The 20,697-nt window shown below is 42.8% G+C and overlaps 2 protein-coding genes across 4 annotated transcripts in view; one reads left to right on the top strand and one right to left on the bottom strand.

The window, feature by feature from the left end:
* Positions 1–4,425, bottom strand: part of PALB2 (partner and localizer of BRCA2) — a 35,613-nt gene extending 31,188 nt beyond the window's left edge. Inside the window, exons 1-3 of one of the 2 annotated variants that reach the window (XM_003261673.3) lie at positions 4,271–4,425; positions 1,213–1,272; positions 993–1,095 (exon numbers count right to left, since the gene is read on the bottom strand). In XM_003261673.3, the coding sequence (XP_003261721.1) occupies positions 993–1,095; positions 1,213–1,272; positions 4,271–4,318 (211 nt within the window). In that variant the 5' untranslated portion in view covers positions 4,319–4,425. Of the gene's footprint in view, positions 1–992; positions 1,096–1,212; positions 1,273–3,404; positions 3,521–4,270 lie in introns of those variants that run through there. The other variant, XM_030799705.1, reaches the window with a different exon arrangement.
* A 101-nt stretch (positions 4,426–4,526) lies between these two features.
* Positions 4,527–20,697, top strand: part of DCTN5 (dynactin subunit 5) — a 28,538-nt gene continuing 12,367 nt past the window's right edge. Inside the window, exons 1-3 of one of the 2 annotated variants that reach the window (XM_003261679.3) lie at positions 4,613–4,751; positions 6,125–6,193; positions 13,937–14,476. In XM_003261679.3, the coding sequence (XP_003261727.1) occupies positions 4,704–4,751; positions 6,125–6,193; positions 13,937–14,074 (255 nt within the window). In that variant the 5' untranslated portion in view covers positions 4,613–4,703 and the 3' untranslated portion in view covers positions 14,075–14,476. Of the gene's footprint in view, positions 4,752–6,124; positions 6,194–13,936; positions 14,477–20,697 lie in introns of those variants that run through there. The other variant, XM_003261677.3, reaches the window with a different exon arrangement.

The following is a 20,697-nucleotide window of genomic DNA, read 5'->3' as shown; positions in this document are numbered from 1 at the left end:
TCAGTTTTATTATTATAAATTATTTGAATTTAAACATCAGAATTGACCATTGTTTTTAGAATATTTTCACCTAGAATTTTTCTCTGTTCATATACACTTAAATTAAAAAAAAAACCTTTCGCTGGGCACGGTGGCTCACACCTGTAATCCTAGCACTTTGGGAGGCTGAGGCAAAGCAGATCACGAGGTCAGGCGATCAAGACCATCCTGGCCAACATGGTGAAACCCCATCTCTACTAAAAATACAAAAATTAGCCGGGCGTGGCGGCACGTGCCTGTAGTCTCAGGTACTCGGGAGGCTGATGCAGGAGAATTGCTTGAACCTGGGAGGTGGAGGCTGCAGTGAGCTGCGTCGAGCCACTGCACTCCAGCCTTGATGACAAAGTGAGACTCTGTCTCAAAATAAAAACAAAACAAAACAAAAAACCTTTCTAATATTTAAACAATAAATATAATTTCTGAAAATTGAGAGGGAAAAAGAGCAAGAGAGGGAAAAAGAATAAACAGTCTAACTGAAAATAGAGACTATAGATTTTATGGCATATGAATTTTATGTTAATTAGAATATATTGCAGCCGAGCACAGTGGCTCACACCTGTATCCCAGCACTTTGGGAGGCCCAGGCGGACAGATCACTTGAGGCCAGGGGTTCAAGACTGGCCTGGCCAACATGGCGAAACCCCGTCTCTACTAAAAATATAAAAATTAGCCAGGTGTGGTAGTGCACGTGCCTGTAGTCCCAGCTACTCAGAGGCTGAGGCACGAGAATCACTTGAGCCTGGGAGGTGGAGGTTGTATTGAGCCAAGATTGCGCCACTGCACTCCAGCCTGGGTGACAGAGTGAGACTCTGTCTCAAAAAAATAAAATTAAAATTAAAATTAAAGCTTCTATTGCTAGTCATTATCTTCACTCTGTGGGAAAAAGAACAATAGCCAAAATATACCTGGGAAATGAATAATAAAGCAGGCATAAGTGAATGGTCTAGATTTACCTGAGTGGTTTAGCTGCGGTGAGAGCTCCTGCTGGGACAAACAATCTTGTTCTTCTACTGTTTTCTTAATAGAATGCTTAATCTTTTCAGCTCTTTGGGCACGCTAGAGGAGACAAAAACAGCCCCAGAAATACGTTTTCTTTAAAGCTTTATAGAGTCAAGAACTGTTTTTAAATTATTTGTACTATAACACCTTAATTTGAGAATACGATTCACTTACCTGAAGGCGGGCTAGTGTCTTGCTGTATTCCCTTTTCAAGAATGCTAATTTCTCCTTTAACTGGAAGAAGAAAAACACCAACAATACTGGGCAAGTGGAAAGGTGGAGTCAGAGGGAAGGGATGCAGTGCTTGGCGGGGTCCCTTGGCAAGAGGCATGGAGTAGCACTGGTCCATAACAATCTACTTTTGGTTCTCAAAAAGCACCAAGCTCTGACCATTTTAGGATCTTTGCATAACCTGTTCCTATCATCTGGAACATGTCCTTCCTTTGCCAATTCCTACTGATTTCTCAAGCCTTAGTTTAGATTTTTATTTCTCTGGGATAGACTTCTAGGTCCTTCTCCAAATCTAGGTTAGACACTCTACCAGTCCTCTGTACTTTCCTTACCACAGTATTCTCATACTATGTTCTCTGTTTCTCCCCATCATCCAGATCCTTGAAGGTAGCAGGGACTGCCATCCTCAGTCACTCAACAAATGAATCTTCTATTTATCAGTTAATGGTCCAGGTATCTCTAGTACCTGGAATAATTGATACCCACTATGTGTCAATTAGTGCTCCAGATGCTATTCTAGATGCAATTTGCATACAGCGAGGGAGACAGATGATAAATAAGAAAACAAACAGATGATTTTACAAGGTAAAAAAATAACTACACAGATAAACAGTGATATGAGAGAGTTACTCGCCTACTGACAGGGACTACTTTAGTTACAGTGGTCAGGGAGGCATTTTTGAGGACTATCATTTGAGCCTAAGACTGAATGAGGAAGGAGCTAGTTTTGGGAAGGTCAGAGGGAACAGTACCCCCAGGCAGAGGGAACCACAAATATAAAAGGTCTGCAGTGGAATAGGCTACGTACGTTTGAGAAACACGCAGAAGGCCAGTGAGGTTGGAGCTATCATTGCTCAATCTCCAGCCAGGCACACAGTAGGCATTTAACAAATATTTATTAAATAAATAACTGAATTGGGCTGAATCAAATTACTGTTCTCTGAAAGCCTAGATTCCCTTGTCTCTCTGGCTTCTTTGGTTCAAAGGATTCTCTCAGCAGCAAAGCCAGCCTAGGTTTTTCTGCTTTTTAGCAACTTTTTAGCTATACTCATCTTTCAACCAACAAAACATCAAGATCTCCATCCTCCATACATGCTTTAAAAAAAAAAAAAAAAGACCTACTCAGCTGGGTGCGGTGGCTCATGCCTGTAATCCCAACACTTTGGGAGGTTGAGGTGGGTGGATCATTTGAGGTCAAGCGTTCGAGACCCGCCTGGCCAACATGGTGAAATCCTGCTTCTACTAAAGATACAAAAATGAGCCGGGTGTGGTGGGGGGTGCCTGTAGGAGGCTGAAGCAGGAGAATTGCTTGAACCCGGAGGCAGAGGTTGCCGTGGGCCTAGATCATGCCACTGCACTCTAGCCTGGGCAACAGAGCGAGACTCAGTCAAAAAAAAAAAAAAAGAAAAAAAAAAGGCTGGGTGCAGTGGCTCACACCTGTAATCCCAGCACTTTGGGAGGCCGAGGTGGGAGGATTACCTGAGGTCAGGAGTTCGAAACCAGCCTGGCCAACATGGAGAAACCCCATCTCTACTAAAAACACAAAAATTAGCCGGGCGCGGTATTGGGCGTCTGTAATCCCAACTACTCGGGAGGCTGAGGCAGGAGAATCGCTTGAACCTGAGAGGCGGAGGTTGCAGTGAGCCAAGATCGCGCCACTGCACTCCAGCCTGGGCGACAGAGCGAGACTCCGTCTCAAAAACAAACAAACAAAACAAAACCTATGTGCAAAACATGCTACTAGACAAGTTGCCAACCGTATGGAATTTTCATTTTTTTTTTTGAGACACAGTCTCACTCTGTCGTCCAGCCTGGAGTGAAGTAGCACGATCTCGGCAGCACCCTGCAACCTCAGCGTCCCCTGGTTCAAGCGATTCTCGTGCATCAGCCTCTGAGGCCTGAGCCTCTGGGACTACAGGCTGGCGTCACCACACCCGGCTAATTTTTGTATTTTTAGTAGAGACGGGGTTTCACTACGTTGCCTAGGCTGGTCTCAAACTCTGAGCTCAAGCTATTTGCCCATCCCGGCCTCCCAAAGTGCCGGGATTACAGGCGTGAGCCACGGAGACTGGCCTCCCACCAATCTTATCAATGTCTGGGGATTATCTTGTTTACTTATAAATGATCTTTCTCACCTCTACCAGAAGGTAAGCCAGGATAAGAATAACATCAGCACAAGCTGGAAACATCCTAAAAGTCTATCAGTAGTACAGTAAGCAAGGGCACTTCCAAGGCCAGGTGCAGTGGCGGGTTCCTGTAATCCCAGCTACTCGGGAGGCTGAGGCAGGACAGTCGCTTGATCCTAAGAGGCGGAGGTTGCAGTGAGCCGAGATCGTGCCACTGCACCCCAGCATGGGTGGCAGAGTGAGACTCTGTCTCAAAAAAGAAGAAAAACAGAAAAGGAAGAAAAAAGAAACGAAACGAGGGCACTTCCAAACTACAACATACTGTCTAGAACTTAAAAAAGAAAGCAAGGTAGATAAACATGTCCTGACAGGAATGCTAAACAGGGGTATGAAAAACGGAACCTGCAGAACCATTCGGATCATACCATTTATGAACATTCCCTTCTCCAAAAAATATACATAGGATTCCTTTTTGGTGGTTAGGGATACGCCCCTCCTCCACCACCCACACTAGCACACGAAAGGACCTGGGAGTACCAGACTTAAAAGATTTACTTGAGGCCGTCCGGGGGAAGAAGTAAAGATTGAGGGTGTGGGAGGGGGGAGGAGCAAGGGTGTCGATACAGCTTTATCTATAAAGTGTTACACATTGTATTACTGCGCTGCTACTGTAATATAATTTGTTCTTTAAACGCCACCACGTGAGCACCACGCTATTTCCACATTTTCATTTTCTGCGCCCCCTCAGCCCTAAGAGGAGGGGGTGGTCAGACGATACTGCTGCCCTTGGACTGCCGAGGACACAAAGCCTGGCCTAAAACCCTGGGAAAGCGGGGTCAGAGTCCTGCGTCCGCCCTTCCCGCACCCCCTGGCACCTTTTCCTTCTCCTCACAGCTGAGGGGCTTCCCGGGAGGCTCTTCCATCGGGCAGGCGACAGAACGAAAAGAGCAGCCGTCGCCGACCCCAGGCCTGCCGACACCGGGACCCAGTTGGCCCTGGGCCGGGGAGGCGCCCCAAGAAGGAATGGGGAGACCGGGATCGCACCCTCAGTGCGCGATCAGCTGACCCACGCGGGCCAAGCGCGCCCTAAACTCCGGCCAATTAAATCCACCATTCAGCCTGCGCACGCGCAGCCGTAGACGGCCGAGCAGTGGAGCGAGGCCGCCTAAAGGAGAACCGAGCTGTCGATGAGTCCCAGTGGGCCACCTGGAGCGGAAGTGGAGGAGCGGCCGGAAGTAGCCGGAATCTCTGAAAGACTGACCGATTGACTCTGACAGGATCCGGGGCTGAGGGAAGGAGGCGGCGGCCATGGAGTTGGGCGAGCTGCTCTACAACAAGTCTGAGTACATCGAGACGGTGCGCGGGTCCAGATATCTATCCTCCTCTTTCCAACCCTGCGTCCCTTTGAGGCCTGGTCGGCGTTCCCAACCTACCCCTACCCCACCCACCCCTGTCCCTTGGGCGGTTAGTCCCGGATTATCTGGCGACGCCCCGTGTACCGTCTGGCTTTGCTGTTTACTCCGCTCATGGCCAGTTTAGGCCTTTTGTATTTATTCCTGATTTTCTCATAGGGATAAAGTGCCTTCAGGAGGATAGGACAAGTCCCATCCTGTTCATATGAATTACAGCTCGGACTTCGGGCCCTTTTACACTGCCTTTTGTAATCTGTTAACTTGCGCTAAAAACGATTGGGTTTTTTTTTTTTTTGAGGAGGGGGTGGGGGGGCGGAGACTCTCTCTGTCGCCCAGGCCTGAGGGCAGTGGCGCGATCTCTGCTCACTGCAACCTCCGCCTCCCGGGTTCAAGCGATTCTCCTGCCTCAGCGTCTCGAGTAGCTGGGATTACAGGCGCCCGCCACCACGCCCGGCTAATTTTTGTATTTTTTGGTAGAGACGGGGTTTCACCATGTTGGCCAGGCAGGTCCCTAACTCTTGACCTCAGGTAATCGACCCGCTTCGGCCTCCCAAAGTGCTGGGATTACAGGCGTGAGCCACCGCAGCCTGCCGATTTGGTTCTTTGTGATCAGTACATGATATGTTTGTAAAATCTTGGAAACAGGGCAGGTGGTCAATTAACGTTACTATTGTTATTTTGGTTTTCTTTGATTTCTCACAACTCTGATACTCATAAAGTCATTATCCTCGTTTTAAGGCCGTAAAGCCCAAGTGTGGAAGTGGAATTTGAATCCGCGTCTGTCTGATGCCACCAAGCAATAGACATTCAAATTATGAGTTTATTCCTTGAGTCCCTAGTTTCCTTTATTTTTTTATTTTTTGAGACAGGGTCTCACTCTATTGCCCAGGCTGGAGTGCAGTGGCGCAATCACAGCTCATTGCAGCCTCGGCCTTCCAGGCTCAAGCGATCCTCCAGCCTCAGCCTTCTGAAGAGCTGGGACTACAGACACGCGCCACCATGCCCTGCTAATTAAAAAAAATTTTTTTTGTACAGAAGGGGTCTCACTATATTGCCCAGGCTGGTCTTGAACTCCTGGCCTCAAGGGATCCGTCTGCCTCAGCCTCTCAAAGTGCTGAGATTACAGGCATGAGCCACCACACTCAGCCATAGTTTCCTAATCCATCATTGCTTTTTTGATATCCTGGACTCACTCCATTGTGGACAGCACCACACTTTATGTTTTTTTCTCTCAAATAATGAACTTTCTTGATGGAAACCTGTGGTCCAGAAACCTATTAAGTTTGCTCTCCCCGGTTTTCCCTTGTTTTCTTTTAGGCATCTGGGAACAAAGTCAGTCGCCAGTCAGTGTTGTGTGGAAGCCAGAACATCGTTCTTAATGGCAAGGTAAGGGACAAAGCCAGCTCCAGGCTGCAAACCTTAGCTTGCTTTCTGCTAATTATCACCATAGCAGGGCAGATAAAATGTTGCCATATCTCCCATTTATTGTTGTACATTTTTAATTCTCTTGTTTTTAAATTTTTTATTCTCTAAGTTGGATCTCCTTTTTTTTTTTTTTTTTTTTTTTGAGACAGAGTCTCACTCTGTCGCCCAGGCTGGAGTGCAGTGGCCCCATCTCAGGTCGCTGCAACCTCCGCCTCCTAGGTTCAACCAGTTCTCCTGCCTCAGCCTCCCGAGTAGCTGGGATTACAGGCACCTGCCACCAAGCCCGGCTAATATTTTGTATTTTTAGTAGAGACAGGGTTTCACCATGTTGGCCAGGCTGGTCTCGAACTCCTGCCCTCAAGTGATCCGCCCACCTCGGCCTCCCAAAGTGCTGGGATTATAGGCGTGAGCCACTGTGCCCAGCCTAAGTTGGATCTCTTGAATGCAAAAAGGTTCAATAAGAGGCAACAGAAAACCTTTTTTCTTTTATGCCAGGAACAAAATACAGTGGTACCTAGAACCAATATTATTTTACGATATTACAGTGTGCATTAAACTACTGGGCACAAAGTGTAACAGGTAATGAAATATTTGAAGGTGGAAACGAAAGTAATACTTATAAAATTATCTCTTTAGTAAAAATTAATAATTCACTATTAACTGAAACTCTTAAAACGAATGTGACAATTGGAAAATATATTAAAAGTATGAGACAAATATGCAAAGTGGAATCTGAAAGCCTGAGAATCTTGTAATCCAAATAAATTACAATAGCAAAGAGACAAGTATAAACTTGGAAGAGAAAATATCACAAGGTATATTTGAGCTTGACAAACAGTGAAGCTCACAGTTGTTTTCCTGCCATCTGGAACACTCAATTTTGAAATTAATTTTTCTTTAAATATTACATCTCTAACTTCCAGAAGGAAAATAGTCTCATTATAACCAAGAGATCACAAATATTTTCAGTAGAAGATAATTAGTCTCCATTAAGCCTATCATACCAAGGAATTAAGTGGAAAAGAAATATAATTCAGTAATTGCTGCTCAGACATACTATTTCTTTTTTTTTTTTTTTTTTTTTGAGACAGAGTCTTGCTCTGTCACCCAGGTAGGAGTACAGTGGTGCGATCTTGGCTCACTGCAACCTCCACCTCCTGGCATCAGGTGATTCTCCTGCCTCAGCCTCCCGAGTAGCTGGGATTACAGACTCCCGCCATCATGCCCACCTAATTTTTTTTTTTTTTTTTTTTTTTTGAGACGGAGTCTCACGCTGTTGCCCAGTCTGGAGTGCAGTGGTGCGATCTCGGCTCACTGTAAACTCTGCTCCCAGGTTCATGCCATTCTCCTGCCTCAGCCTCCTGAGTAGCTAGAACTACAGGCACCCGCCACCATGCGTGGCTAATTTTTTGTATTTTTATTAGAGACGGGGTTTCACCATGTTAGCCAGGATGGTCTCAATCTCCTGACCTCGTGATCCGCCCACCTCAGCCTCCCAAAGTGCTGGGATTGCAGGCGTGAGCCACCGCGCCCGGCCTAATTTTTGTATTTTTAGCAGAGACAGGGTTTCACCATGTTGGCCAGGCTGGTCTCGAACTCCTGACCTCAGATGATCCATCCACTTCAGCCTCCCAAAGTGCTGGGATTACAGGCATGAGCCACCGCGCCTGGCCCAAGATTTTTTTTCTTATGGTGAACTATATATAACAATTTGCCATTTTAACAATTTTTTTAAAATTTTTATTATTTGAGACAGTCGCCCAGGCTGGAGTGAAGTGGCACCATCTCAGTCTCTACAACCTCCACCTCTTGGCTTCAGGGATTCTCATGCCTCAGCCTCCCGTGTAGCTGGGACTACAGGTGCACGCCACTACACTGGGCTAATTTTTGTATTTTTAGTAGAGACAGGGTTTTGCCACGTTGGCCAGGCTGGTCTCAAACTCTTGGCCTCAAGTGATCCACCCGCCTTGGCCTCCCAAAGTACTGGGATTACAAGCGTGAGCCACTGCACCCAGCCTAACTATATATATATATATATATATATTTTTTTTTTTTTTTTTTTTTTTTTTTTTTTTTTTCCCATACACAGTTTCGCCCTTGTTGCCCAGGCTGGAGTGCAATGGCACGATCTTGGCTCACCACAATGTCCACCTCCCAGGTTCAAGTGATTCTCCTGCCTCAGGCTCCCCAGTAGCTGGGATTACAGGCATGTGCCACCACGCCCAGCTAATTTTATATTTTTAATAGAGGCGGAGTTTCTCTATGTTGATAAGGCTGGACTCAAACTCCCAACCTCAGGTGATCTGCCCTCCTTGGCCTTCCAAAGTGCTGGAATTACAGGCATGAGCCACTGCACCCAGCCTTACCAATTTTTAAGTGTACAATTAATTGCATTAATTACATTCACAATGTTGTACAACCATCTCCACTGTCCATTTCCAAAACTTTTTCATCATTCCAAATAAAAACTCTACACATTAAGGAATAAATGCCCATTCCCTACTTCCTTCCGTTGCTGATGGCCTGAATCTACTTTCTGTCTCTATGAATTTGCCTATTCTTGATATTTTATATAAGTGGAATCATACAATATTTGTCCTTTTTGTCTGGCTTATTTCACTTAGCGTAAGGTTTTCAAGGTTCATCCTTGTTAAAGCACGTCAGAACTTCATTCCTTTCCACAGCGGAGTAATACTCCATTGTATGTATATGCCACATTTCATATAGGCACTTGGATTGTTTCTACCCTTTGGCTATTGTGAATAATGCTGCAGTGAACACTGATGTGCAAGTATCTGTTTGCGTCCCTGTCTTCAGTTTTTTTGAGTATATACCTAGGAGTGTATATACTCAATACTTAATTTGGCAATGTTTGGTATATACAAAAGAGTATGATTGCCGGGACAAATGGTGAGTCTATGTTTAACTTTTTGGGGAACTGACAAACTTGTTTCTGAAATGGCTACACCATTTTACATTTCCACCAGCATTGTGCAGGGTTCCAGTTTCTCCACATCTTTACCAACACTAGTTATTTTCTGTTTTTTTTGGATTATGGCCATCCAAGGGGGTATAAAATGGTATCTCATTGTGATTTTGATTTGTATTTCCTTAATGACTAATGATGTTGAACATCTTTGAATGTTGCTTATTGGTCATCTGTATATCTTCTTTAGAGAAATGTCTGTTCAGTCCTTTGCCTATTTTTATATTGTGTTGTCTTTTTCTTATTGAGTTTTAGGAGTTCTTTATGTATTCTGGATATTAAACACTTATCAGATATATGATTTGCAAATGCTTTCTTCCTTTCTGTAGATTTTGTGCATCCCTTTGATACTCAAAAGTCTTTAATTTTGAAGTCTGGTTTATATGTTTTTTCTTTTGTTGCTTGTGTTTTCGGTGTCATATTAAGAATCCAAACTTATGGCCATGAAAATTTACTGCCGTGTTTTCTTCTAAGAGTGTTAATGGTCTTAGTGCTTGTGTTTAGGTCGTTGATCCATTTTGAGTTAATTATTATTATTATTTTTTTGAGACAGAGTTTCCCTCTCGTTGTCCAGGCTGGAGTGCAGTAGTGCGATCTCAGCTCACTGCAACCTCTGCCTCCTGGGTTCAAGTGATTCTCCTCCCTCAGCCTCCTGAGTAGCTGAGATTACAGGCATGCGCCACTATGGCTTACTAATTTTGTATTTTTAGTAGAGACAGGGTTTTTCCATATTGGTCAGGCTGGTCTCAAACTCCCGACCTCAGGTGATCTGCCAGCCTCGGCATCCCAAAGTGCCGGGGTTACAGGCATGAACCACTGTACCCGGCTTGAGTTAATTTTTTTATATGGTTTGAGGTAGGGGTCTAACTTAGTTCTTTTGAATGTAGAAATACAGTTATCCTGGCACCGTTTGTTGAAAATACTATTCTTTCCCTGTTGAATGGTCTTGGCACTCTTCTAGAAAATCAATTGGTCATAGACAAATGGATTTATTTGTGGACTCTCAATTCTATTTGGTTGGTCTGTATGATTATCTTTATGGAACACTGCACTGTTTTGATTACCATAGCTTTGTAATAGGTTTTCTGGTTTTCTTTTTTTTTTTTTTGAGACAGAGTCTTGCTCTGTCACCCAGGCTGGAGTGCAGTGGCATGATCTCAGCTTACTGCAACTTCCGTCTGTCAGGTTCAAGCAATTCTCTTGCCTCAGCCTCCTGAATAGCTGAGATTACAGATGCATGCCACCATGCTAGAGACAGGGTTTCACCATTTTGGTCAGGCTGGTCTCGAACTCCTGACCTCAGGTGATCCACCCGTCTTGGCCTACCAAAGTAGTGGGATTACAGGTGTGAACCACTGCGCTCGGCCTACTATAAAAAGTTTTTAATCATGAATTATGAGTCTTCCATGTTTGTTCTTTTATAAGATTGTTTTGCCTATTGAGAGCCGTTTGCTTTTTTTTTTTTTTTAATTCTTTTTTTGGGAGGGTGATGGAGTATTGCCCTGTTGCCCAGGCTGGAGTGCAGTGGCGGGATCTTGGCTCACTGCAGCCTCCACTTCCCAGGTTCAAGCAATTGTCCTGCCTTAGCCTCCCCAGTACCTGGTATTACAGGTGCATGCCTCCATGCCCGGCTAATTTTTGTATTTTTAGTAGAGACGGGGTTTTACCATGTTGGCTAGGCTGGTCTTGAACTCCTGACCTCAGGTGATCTGCCCGCCTCAGCCTCCGAAAGTGCTTGGATTACAGGCGTGAGCCACCACGCCTGGCTGCCTTTTGCTTTTTAAAGATGTTTAATTTGGCAATATTTTGGGTATACAAAAGAATATATGTGACATATATGTCACAAAGCATAAAATTAAATCAACACCAGTGAACCCTATACCCAACTGAAGAATTGGAACATAATCTATATACAATAAGTACTATTTTTATGTTCTTCCCCTATTCCTATTTTTGCCACCCTCCAAGAGAAAACTGCTGTCCTGATTTTGTGTCTTATAAATTCTTTATTATTTAAAGAAATTTTCCACATATCCCTAAATAGTATATATTGTTTAACTTGGTTTCCTGTGATTTATTTTTATTTTAAAAATCTTTATTTGTTTAATTTATTTGTTAGTTAATTTTTTTGAGATAGGGTCTCACTTTGTTGCCCAGGCTAGAGTGCAGTGGCACAATCATAGTTTGCTGCAGCGTTGACCTTCCAGGCCAGGCTCAGGCGAATCTTCCACCTCAGTTTCCCAAGTAGCTTGTACTACGGGCATGCACCACCATTGCCGGCTAATTTTTTTTTCTTTTTCTTTTTTTTTTTTTTTTTTTAGAGACAGAGTCTCGCTGTGTCAGGCTGAAGTGCAGTGGTGTGATGTCAACTCACTGCAATCTCCACGTCCTTGATTGAAGTGATTCTCATGCCTCAATCTCCTGAATAGCTGGGATTACAGGTGCACACCACTATGTCTGGCCAATTTTTGTATTTTTAATAGAGATGGGGTTTAACCATGTTGGCCAGGCTGGTCTCGAACACCTGACCTCAAGTATTCTGCCTGCCTTGGCCTCCCAAAGTACTGGGATTACAGGTGTGGGCCACCACACCTGGCCCTATTTGTAGTTTTTTTAGGAACCTTCATACTGTTCTCCATAGTGGCTGTACTAGTTTACATCCCACCAACAATGTATAAGAATTTCCTTTTCTCCAAATCCTCACTAGTATTTGTTATTTTTTGTCTTTATGATAAGCATCCTAAACTGTGGTGAGATGGTACCTCATTGTGGTCTTAATTTGCCCTTCCCTATGACTAGTGATTTTTTGTTTGTTTGTTTTTTGAGACAGAGCCCCGCTCCATTGCCCATGCTGGAGTGCAGTGGCGTGATGTCAGCTCACTGCAACCTCTGCCTCCCGGGTTCAAGCAATTCTCCTGTCCCAGCCTCCTGAGTTGCTGGGACTACAGGCGCACACCACCATGCTGGGTAATATTTTTTTGTATTTTTAGTAGAGACGAGGTTTCACCATATTGGGCAGGCTGGTCTCGAACTCCTGACCTCAAGTGATCCACCTGCCTCAGCCTCCCAAAATGCTGGGATTACAGGCATGAGCCACCGTGCCTGGCTGATTAGTGATGTTTAGTGAACATTTTAAAATATATATTTGTTGGCCATTAGTATGTCTTTTGAGAAATGTCTGTTCAAATCATTTGCCCATTTAAAAAATCAGATTGTTTGAGTTTTTTTGCAGTTAAGATGTTTGAGTTCCTTGTATTAATATATTCTGTCTTTGAAGAATAGTTTGAAGACATGTTCTGCCATATTTTCATTCTGTTGATTGTTTCCTATGCTGTGCAGGATCATTTTAGTTTGATATAATCCCATTTGTTTATTTGCTTTTGTTGTCTCTGCTTTTGAAGTCTTACTCATCTTTTCCAAGACCAGTGTCTTTAAGCATTTCCCCTATGTTTTCTTCTAGTAGCTTACAGTCCCAGGCCTTCATTTAGGTCTTTAATTCATGTTGAGTTATAGACTAGGCGCAGTGGCTCACGCCTGTAATCTCAGCTCTTCAGGAGGCCAAGGCGGGCGGATCACTTGAGGGCAGGAGTTCAAAACCAGCCTTGCCAACGTGGTGAAACCCATCTTTACTAAAAATAGAAAAAATTAGCTGGGTGTGGTGGCACATGCTTGTAATCCCAGCTACTCAGGAGGCTGAGGCACGAGAATCACTTGAACCCAGGAGGCAGAGGTTGTAGTGAGTCGAGATGGTGCCACTGCACTCCAGGCTGGGCAATAGAGTGAGACTCTGTCTCAAAAAAAAAAAAAGAATTCATTTTGAGTTGATTTTTGTGTAGGGTGACAGGTGTGGGGTCTACTTTTGCTTATGGATATGCTATTTTCCCAGCACCATTTATTGAAGAGATTGTCCTTTTCCAGATGAATGTTCTCGTCACCTTTGTCAAAAATCAGCTAGCTATAGATATGTGGATTAATTTCTAGGTTCTATTCTGTTCCATTGGCCTATGTGTCTTTTTTTTAATGCCAGTATTATGCTATTTTGATTACTGTAGCATTGCAGTATATTTTTAAGTCTGGCAGTGTGATGCCCCCTTCAGCTGTGTTCTTTTTGTTCAGGATTACTTTGGCTATTCAGAGTCTCTGCGAATTTTAGGATCTTTTTTCTATTTTTGTGAAGAATCTCATTGTTATTTTGTTAAGATTGCATTGAGTCTGCAGACTGCTTTGGGCGGTATTCAGCTTTTATTTCTAACATTCATTGTGGTCTATGCATTTTCTTTTCTTTTCTTTTTTTTTTTTTAAGATGGAGTTTTGCTCTTATTGCCCAGGCTGGAGTGCAATGGTGCGATCTTGACTCACTGCAACCTCCGCCTCCCAGGTTCAAGCGATTCTCCTGCCTCCCTCCCTTCCCACACACCACCTCTTCCTCCCACCACACCTGGCTAATTTTTTTTTTTTTTTTGTATTTTTAGTAGAGACCGGGTTTCACCATGTTGGCCAGTATGGTCTTGAACTCCCGACCTCAGGTGATTGCTCACCTTGGCCTCCTAAAGTGCTGGGATTACAGGCATGAGCCACTGCACCCGGCTGGCCGGTCTGTGCATTTTCACTGTTGTGTACAATTCCACTTATCCACCCTCCTATTGGTGGAAAGTTAATTTTGTTTCTAATTTGCTATTATGAACAATCCATTTATATTTCTATCCCTCGTCTTTCAGAACTTTGTCATTTCTGTTTTCCCGAGCCCATATATCAGATGTCACAGTGCCTGCAGGGATAGAAAGAGATCAGATGAGTCAGTAAGACTGAGTGTGAACAATAGGGAGTGGTGGGGCCTGGTGAATTGGAGAATGTGACCAATCTAAGCCCAAGCTGGTTGTTACTGTGTGGGAATACAGGCCCACATGGCAACAATCAGCTTTCCAGAGCTTCTGATTCTTTTTCAAAAGCAACTGGAAATCTCACTTTTTAAAATGCAAGATGTTCCACTACTCAAATACTAATGTTTAATTTTAAATGATTTGTTAAAATGCCACATGTCCTTCCTGTAGGAGATAGCTAAAAAAAAATTAAAAGAAATAAATAATAAAAATGCCTATGAGCCAAATGATACAGGTTTGCAAGTATAGTCCTTCAACCTCCACTTTGCTACCTCTGCCTTGCCCATTGTTGAGTTCAGTGAACTCTTTGCTTTGCTTCTGTGAAGGGCAGCCACCTCCTTTCATTTGCTTCTCTGAAGGGCAGCCACCTTCTTTCATTTTAACACCCCGTTGCCTCTGTTTTGAATCTGACTTCTCTTCCTCAGCACTACTCCTTGTGAAATAGGAAACCAAGATTTGAGTCCATCTTCCTAAATTTCTCTGACCACCTGTGATACAATTTACTTCCTTTGTGTGTGTTTGCTTCTTCAGTTGGTGTATAGTTTAGGCTGACAAACAGTCTTATGTGGATGTTCTTTATTTCCAGATTAAGCTTGTTGTACTTATTTAAAACACAATAAAACAACCACCATCACCAAATACCCAGAACTTTTGGAATTCTGTTTTCCTCCAAAAGAAAAGGAAGCCATTTTCTCTAATTGTAGGTAGAAACATGAAACTGAAAACAATAATTGAAGTAAATTAAGACTCTTAGATGGAGGAAGTTCATATTGGAAATAGATAATCTCTTTAAGCTTGAAGAGTACATCTTTTGAAAACCAAAGTGGCTGGGCACTGTGGCTTATGCCTGTAATCCCAGCACTTTGCGAGACCAAGGTGGGCAGAGGCGGGCGGATTACCTGAGGTCAGGAGTTTGAGAGCAGCCCGGCCATCATGGTGAAACCCCATCTCTACTAAAAATACAAAAATTAGCTGAGTGTGATGGCATGCGCCTGTAATCCCAGCTACTCAGGAGGCTGAGGCAAGAGAATCACTTGAACCTGGGAGGCAGAGGTTGTAGTGAGGTGAGATCACACCACTGCGCCCCAGCCTGAGCAGCAGAGTAAGACTCCATCTCAAAAAATAAAAATAAAAAAGAAAACCAAAAGAACTGTAATACTTCATAATCAGCAGCAGATGTGGAAGTTCTTTTTTATGAGTACAAGTTTTGTAGACTATACGTATGCAGTTGAGATTAGTAAGCTTTTCCAGGTATGCGTCTATTTCTTTTTTGGTATTCTTCAGAGTCAGGTGTTCAGGCTGGTGATAAATCTAAAGTCACCTATATGTCAGGAGTTCCCCACCTACCTCCCTAGCCTGACCTTCTGTCCTTGACCTCAGACCTTTATTTACAACTGCCTATTGATCATCCCATAGCTCTCTCAAATTCAACATTTCAAAATTTAATTGTAATCCTCATAATTGCTTACCTTATTGTAAATTCTCTTTCTTACCTCCCAACAGCCGAACAGTCACCAAGTCATATAGATCCTCTTCCTTCTTTTCTTTTTAAACATTTTATTATGGAACTGAAACCAATCATCTTTATTGAGGTATAATTTGCATACAATAAATGTATCCATTTTGAGTGTGCAATTTGACAAGTTTTGACTGATGGGTACATCTATGCAACCACTACTACAATCAAGATATAGAATACATTTCTATTACTCTAGTTTCCTTGTGCCCCTTTGCAGTCAATCCTCTACCCTTGTACCCTTGCCCCAGGCAACCACCAATATAAAACTAATATAGATTAGTTTTGCATTTTCTGAAGTTTCATATAATTAGAATCACAAGCCCTTTTTAAAAATAATTTTTCATTGATATAGATATATGTATTTTGGGGGCACATGATAATTTAATACATTTATAAAATTTATAAAGATAAGATTGGTTTTGGCCAGACGTGGTGGCCCATACCTGTAATCCCAGTACTTTCAGAGGCCAAGGTGGGAAGATCTCTTGAGCCCAGGATTTCAAAACCAGCCTGGGCAACATAGGGAGACCCCCATCTCTACAAATAAAAAAAATTAGCTGGGCTTGGTGGTGCACACCTGTGGTCCCAGCTGCTTGGGAAGCTGAGCAGGGAGGATCACTTGAGCCTGGGAAGTCGAGGCTGCAGTGAGCCGTGATGGCACCACTGCAGTCCAGCCTGGGCGGCAGAGTGAGACCCTGTCCTCCAAAAAATGAAAAAATAAAAAATCAGTGTAATTGGGATATTCATCACCTTAAATATTTGTCTTTATGCTAGAAACAATCAAATTATTTCCTTCTAGAGTAGTCAAGGCAATCTTGAGCAAAAAGAACAAAGTTGGAGTTATCACGCTACCTGACTTCAAACTGTACTACAGGGCTATGGTAACCAAAACAGCATGTTGCTGGTACAAGAACAGACACAGAACAATGGAACAGAATAGAGAACCCAGAAATAAGACCACACACCTACAACTATCTCATCTTCACCAAACCTGCCAAAAACAAGCAATGAGGGAAAGGATTCTCTATTCAATAAATGGTGCTTGGATAACTGGCTAGCCATATGGAGAAAATTGAAACTGGGCCCCTTCCTTACACCATATAGAAAAATCAACTCAAGATGGATTAAAGACTTAAATGTAAAACCCAAAACTGTAAAAATTATGGAAGACAACCTAACCAATACCATTCAGGACATAGGCACAGGCAAAGATTTCATGATGAAGATGCCAAAAGCAATTGCAACAAAGCGAAAGTTGACAAATGAGATCTGATTAAACTGAAGAGCTTCTGCACAGCAAAAGAAACTATTAACAGAGTAAACAGACGTCCTACAGAATGGGAGAAAATTTTTGCAAACTATGCATCTGACAAAGGTCTAATATCCAGCATCTAAAGGAGTTAAACAAATTTACAAGTAGAAAACAACCCCATTTAAAAAGTGGGCAAAGGACATGAACAGACACTTTTCAAAAGAAGACATACAATAATCATGACAAAAAGCTCAACTTTTTGTCACTGATGATTAGAGAAGTGCAAATCAAAATCACGAGATACCGTCTCACACCAGCCAGCATAGCTGTTATTAAAAAGTCAAAAAATAACATGCTGGTGAGGTTGTGGAGAAAAAGGAACGCTTACATACTGTTAGTGGGAGTGTAACCATTGTGGAAGACAGTGTGGTGATTCCTCAGAGACCTAAAGACAGAAATACCATTTGACCCAGCAATCCCATTACTGGGTATATACCCAAAGGAATATAAATCATTCTATTATAAAGACATATGCACACATATATTCATTGCAACACTGTTCACAATAGCAAAGACATGGAATCAACCTAAATGCTCATCAATGATAGACTGGATAAAGAAAATGTGGTACACGTACACCATGGAATACAATGCAGCCATAAAAAAGAATGAGATCATGTTTTTTGCAGGGACATGGATGGAGCTGGAGGCTAAGTGATGAGAACACATGGACACATAGAGGGGAACAACACACACTGGGGCCTATAGGAGCGGGGAGTTGGGATGGTGCAGGAGGGAAAGGATCAGGAAAAATAACTAATGGATACTATGCTTTATACCTGGTTGATGAAATAATGTGTACAACAAACCTCCATGACACGTTTTCCTATGTAACAAACCTGCATATGTACCCCTGAACTTAAAAGTTAAAAAAAATTATTTCCTTCTAGCTATTTCGAAATACATAATAGATTACTGTAAACTATAGTCACCCTACTGACCTATCAAATTCTAGGTCTTATTTCTTCTATCAAGCTGTATATCTGTGCCCATTAATCAACCCCTCCTCTTTCCTCCTACCCTTCTTGGCCTCTGGTAACCACCAGTCTACTCTCTGTGTTGAAATCTACTTTTTTAGTGCCCACATATGAGTGAGAACATGTGATATTTGTCTTTCTGTGCTTGGCTTATTTCATTTAATATAATAACCTCCAGTTCCATCCATGTTGCTGCAAATGACAGGATTTCATTCTTTTTTACGACTGAATAATATTCCGTTATGTATATATACTATATTTTCTTCACTTGATCTTAGCCAAAAGGCCAAGAAGCAATATATATCACATTTTCTTTATCCATTCGCCCATTCATGGATATCTGGGTTAGAATCATATACTCTTTTATGTCAAGATTTTTTCACGCAGCGTAATGTTTTTGAGATGTATCCATCTTGTTGCATATAGTAGCAGATTATTATTTTTTTCCTTTTTATAGCTAAATATTATCATGGAACTTTTAAGACATGTACAAAAGTAGAGAGGATATATAATGAATTCCCATAAACTCATTTACCAGCTTCCATAATTAGCAATATTCTGACATTTTTGCTTCATCTCTAAACTCACCCTCTAAACTCAGTCCTAGTTTGACTAGGGTGGGGTAGGGAAGGCTAGAGTTTTTTATTCTTACTTATTTATTTTTTCTTTTTCTGAGACAGAGTCTTACTCTGCTGCCCAGGCTGGAGTGCAGCAAGTGGCACTATCATAGCTCATTGTAGCCTTGAATTCCTGGTGATCCTCCCGCCTCAGCCTCTGGTGTAGCTGGGACTATAGGCACATGCCACCATGCCCTGCTTAATTTTTTTTTTTTTTTTTGAGACACAGTCTCGCTCTGTCACCCAGGTAGGAGTGCAGTGGCGTGATCTCAGCTCACCGCAGCCTCGACCTCCGCACGCTCAGACAATCCCCCCACCTCAGACTCCTGAGTAGCTGGGACTATGGGTGCACACCACCATATCTGGCTAATTTTTGTATTTTTTGTAAAGATAGGGTTTCGCCATGTTGCCCAGGCTGATCTCGACCTCTTGGGCTCAAGCAGTCCTCCTGCATCAGCCTCCCAAAGTACTAGAATTACAGGCATGAGCCACCATTCCTGGCTGGAGTATTTTAAAACAAATTGCAAATGTCATATTATTTCACCCACAAATACTTCAGTGTGTCTTAATAATTCTTAAGGACTTAAAAATTCAGTAGAGGTGGGGCATGGTGGCTCACAATTGCAATCCTAGCACTTGGGAGGCTGAAGTGAGAGAATTACTTGAGGCCAGGCATTTGTGACCAGCCTGGGCAACACAGCAAAACCATGTCTCTACAAAAAATGAAAAGAAAAATTAGCCAGGTCTAGTGGCATGCTCCTGTAGTCCCAGCTACTTGGAGGCTGAGACAGAAGGATCTCTTGAGCCCAGGAGTTCAGGGTTACAGTGAGCTATGATCATGCCACTGCACTCCAGCCTGGGTGACAGAGCGAGACCCTGTCTCTATAAACAAACAAAAATGAGTAGAGTATCACTGTTATCATGTTAATATTGTAAAAACTCCAGTACTTCCTTAATATTATCTAATGCTCAGTCCATATTCAGTCTTCCCAGTATCTCAGGATATCTTTTTCCAGTTGGTTTGTTCAAAGCAGAATCCAAACATGATGCTACACACATTGCATTTGGTTGATATGTCTCTTAAGTCCCTTTTAATCTGTAACAGTTCTCTTTCCCCAACCCTTTTTTCTCTCCATGCCATTTATATATTGCAGAAACTGGATCACCGTTCAGTTGAATTCCCCAGCTGCTGAATTTGGCTGATTATGTCTATATGGAGTTGCCTAATAGGGTCCTTATCTCCCTCCTTCCTTGAAATTGGTCATTAAATCTAGAGGCTTAATCAGATTAATTTACTTTTATTATTAATTTATATATTTTTACTATTTATTTTTTCTTTCTATATGTACAGTTATTGCTTTAGATAAGATCCGTTATAGGCTGGGCTCAGTGGCTCACACCTATAATCCCAGCACTTTGGGAGGATCACTTGAGGTCAGGAGTTTGAGACCAGCCTAGCCAACATGGTGAAACCCTGTCTCTACTAAAAATACAAAAATGAGCGGGGCATGGTGGTGGATGCCTGTAATCCCAGCTACTAGGGAGGCTGAGTCAGGAGAATTGCTTGAACCTGGGAGGCGGGGTTGCAGTGAGCCAAGATCATGCCACTGCACTCCAGCCTGAGTGACAGAGCAAGACTCCATCTCAAAAAAAAAAAGACTCATTATCTATTTTTACCTTGATCCATTGTAGTCATCTAAAGGGTTGGTTTTCCTCAGGTCTCTCACCTGTATCCTCCATGCAGATGCCAGGGTGCTTCCAGAATAGTAGTAATAACATGGAAATTTATGTATGGTAATCCTTTGTTTAAAATATTGGGGCCAAGTGCAGTGTTTAATGCCTGCATTCCCAGCACTTTGGGAGGTCAAAGTTGGAGGACTGATTGCATGAGCCTAGGGGTTCAAGACCAGCGTGGGCAACATAGCGAGACTCCATCTCTACAAAACATTTAAAAATTAGTGGGATGTGGTGGCACACACCTGTAGTCCCAGCTGCTCAGAAGGCTTAGGTGGGAGGATCCCTTGAGCCCAGGAGCTCAAGGCTGCAGTGAGCTATGATTGTGCCACTGCACTGCAGCCTGGGCAACAGAGTGAGACCCTATGTCTTAAAAAAAAAAATTTTTTTTTTCTTTTTCGAGGCAAAATCTCACTCTTTTTGCCCAGGCTGGAGTGCAA

Source organism: Nomascus leucogenys, chromosome 2 (genome assembly GCF_006542625.1).
Source record: "Nomascus leucogenys isolate Asia chromosome 2, Asia_NLE_v1, whole genome shotgun sequence".
NCBI classification, from domain to species: Eukaryota; Metazoa; Chordata; class Mammalia; order Primates; family Hylobatidae; genus Nomascus; species Nomascus leucogenys.
The sequence above is the reverse complement of the archived record's forward strand: the minus strand, read 5'-3'. Positions and strand labels throughout refer to the sequence as shown.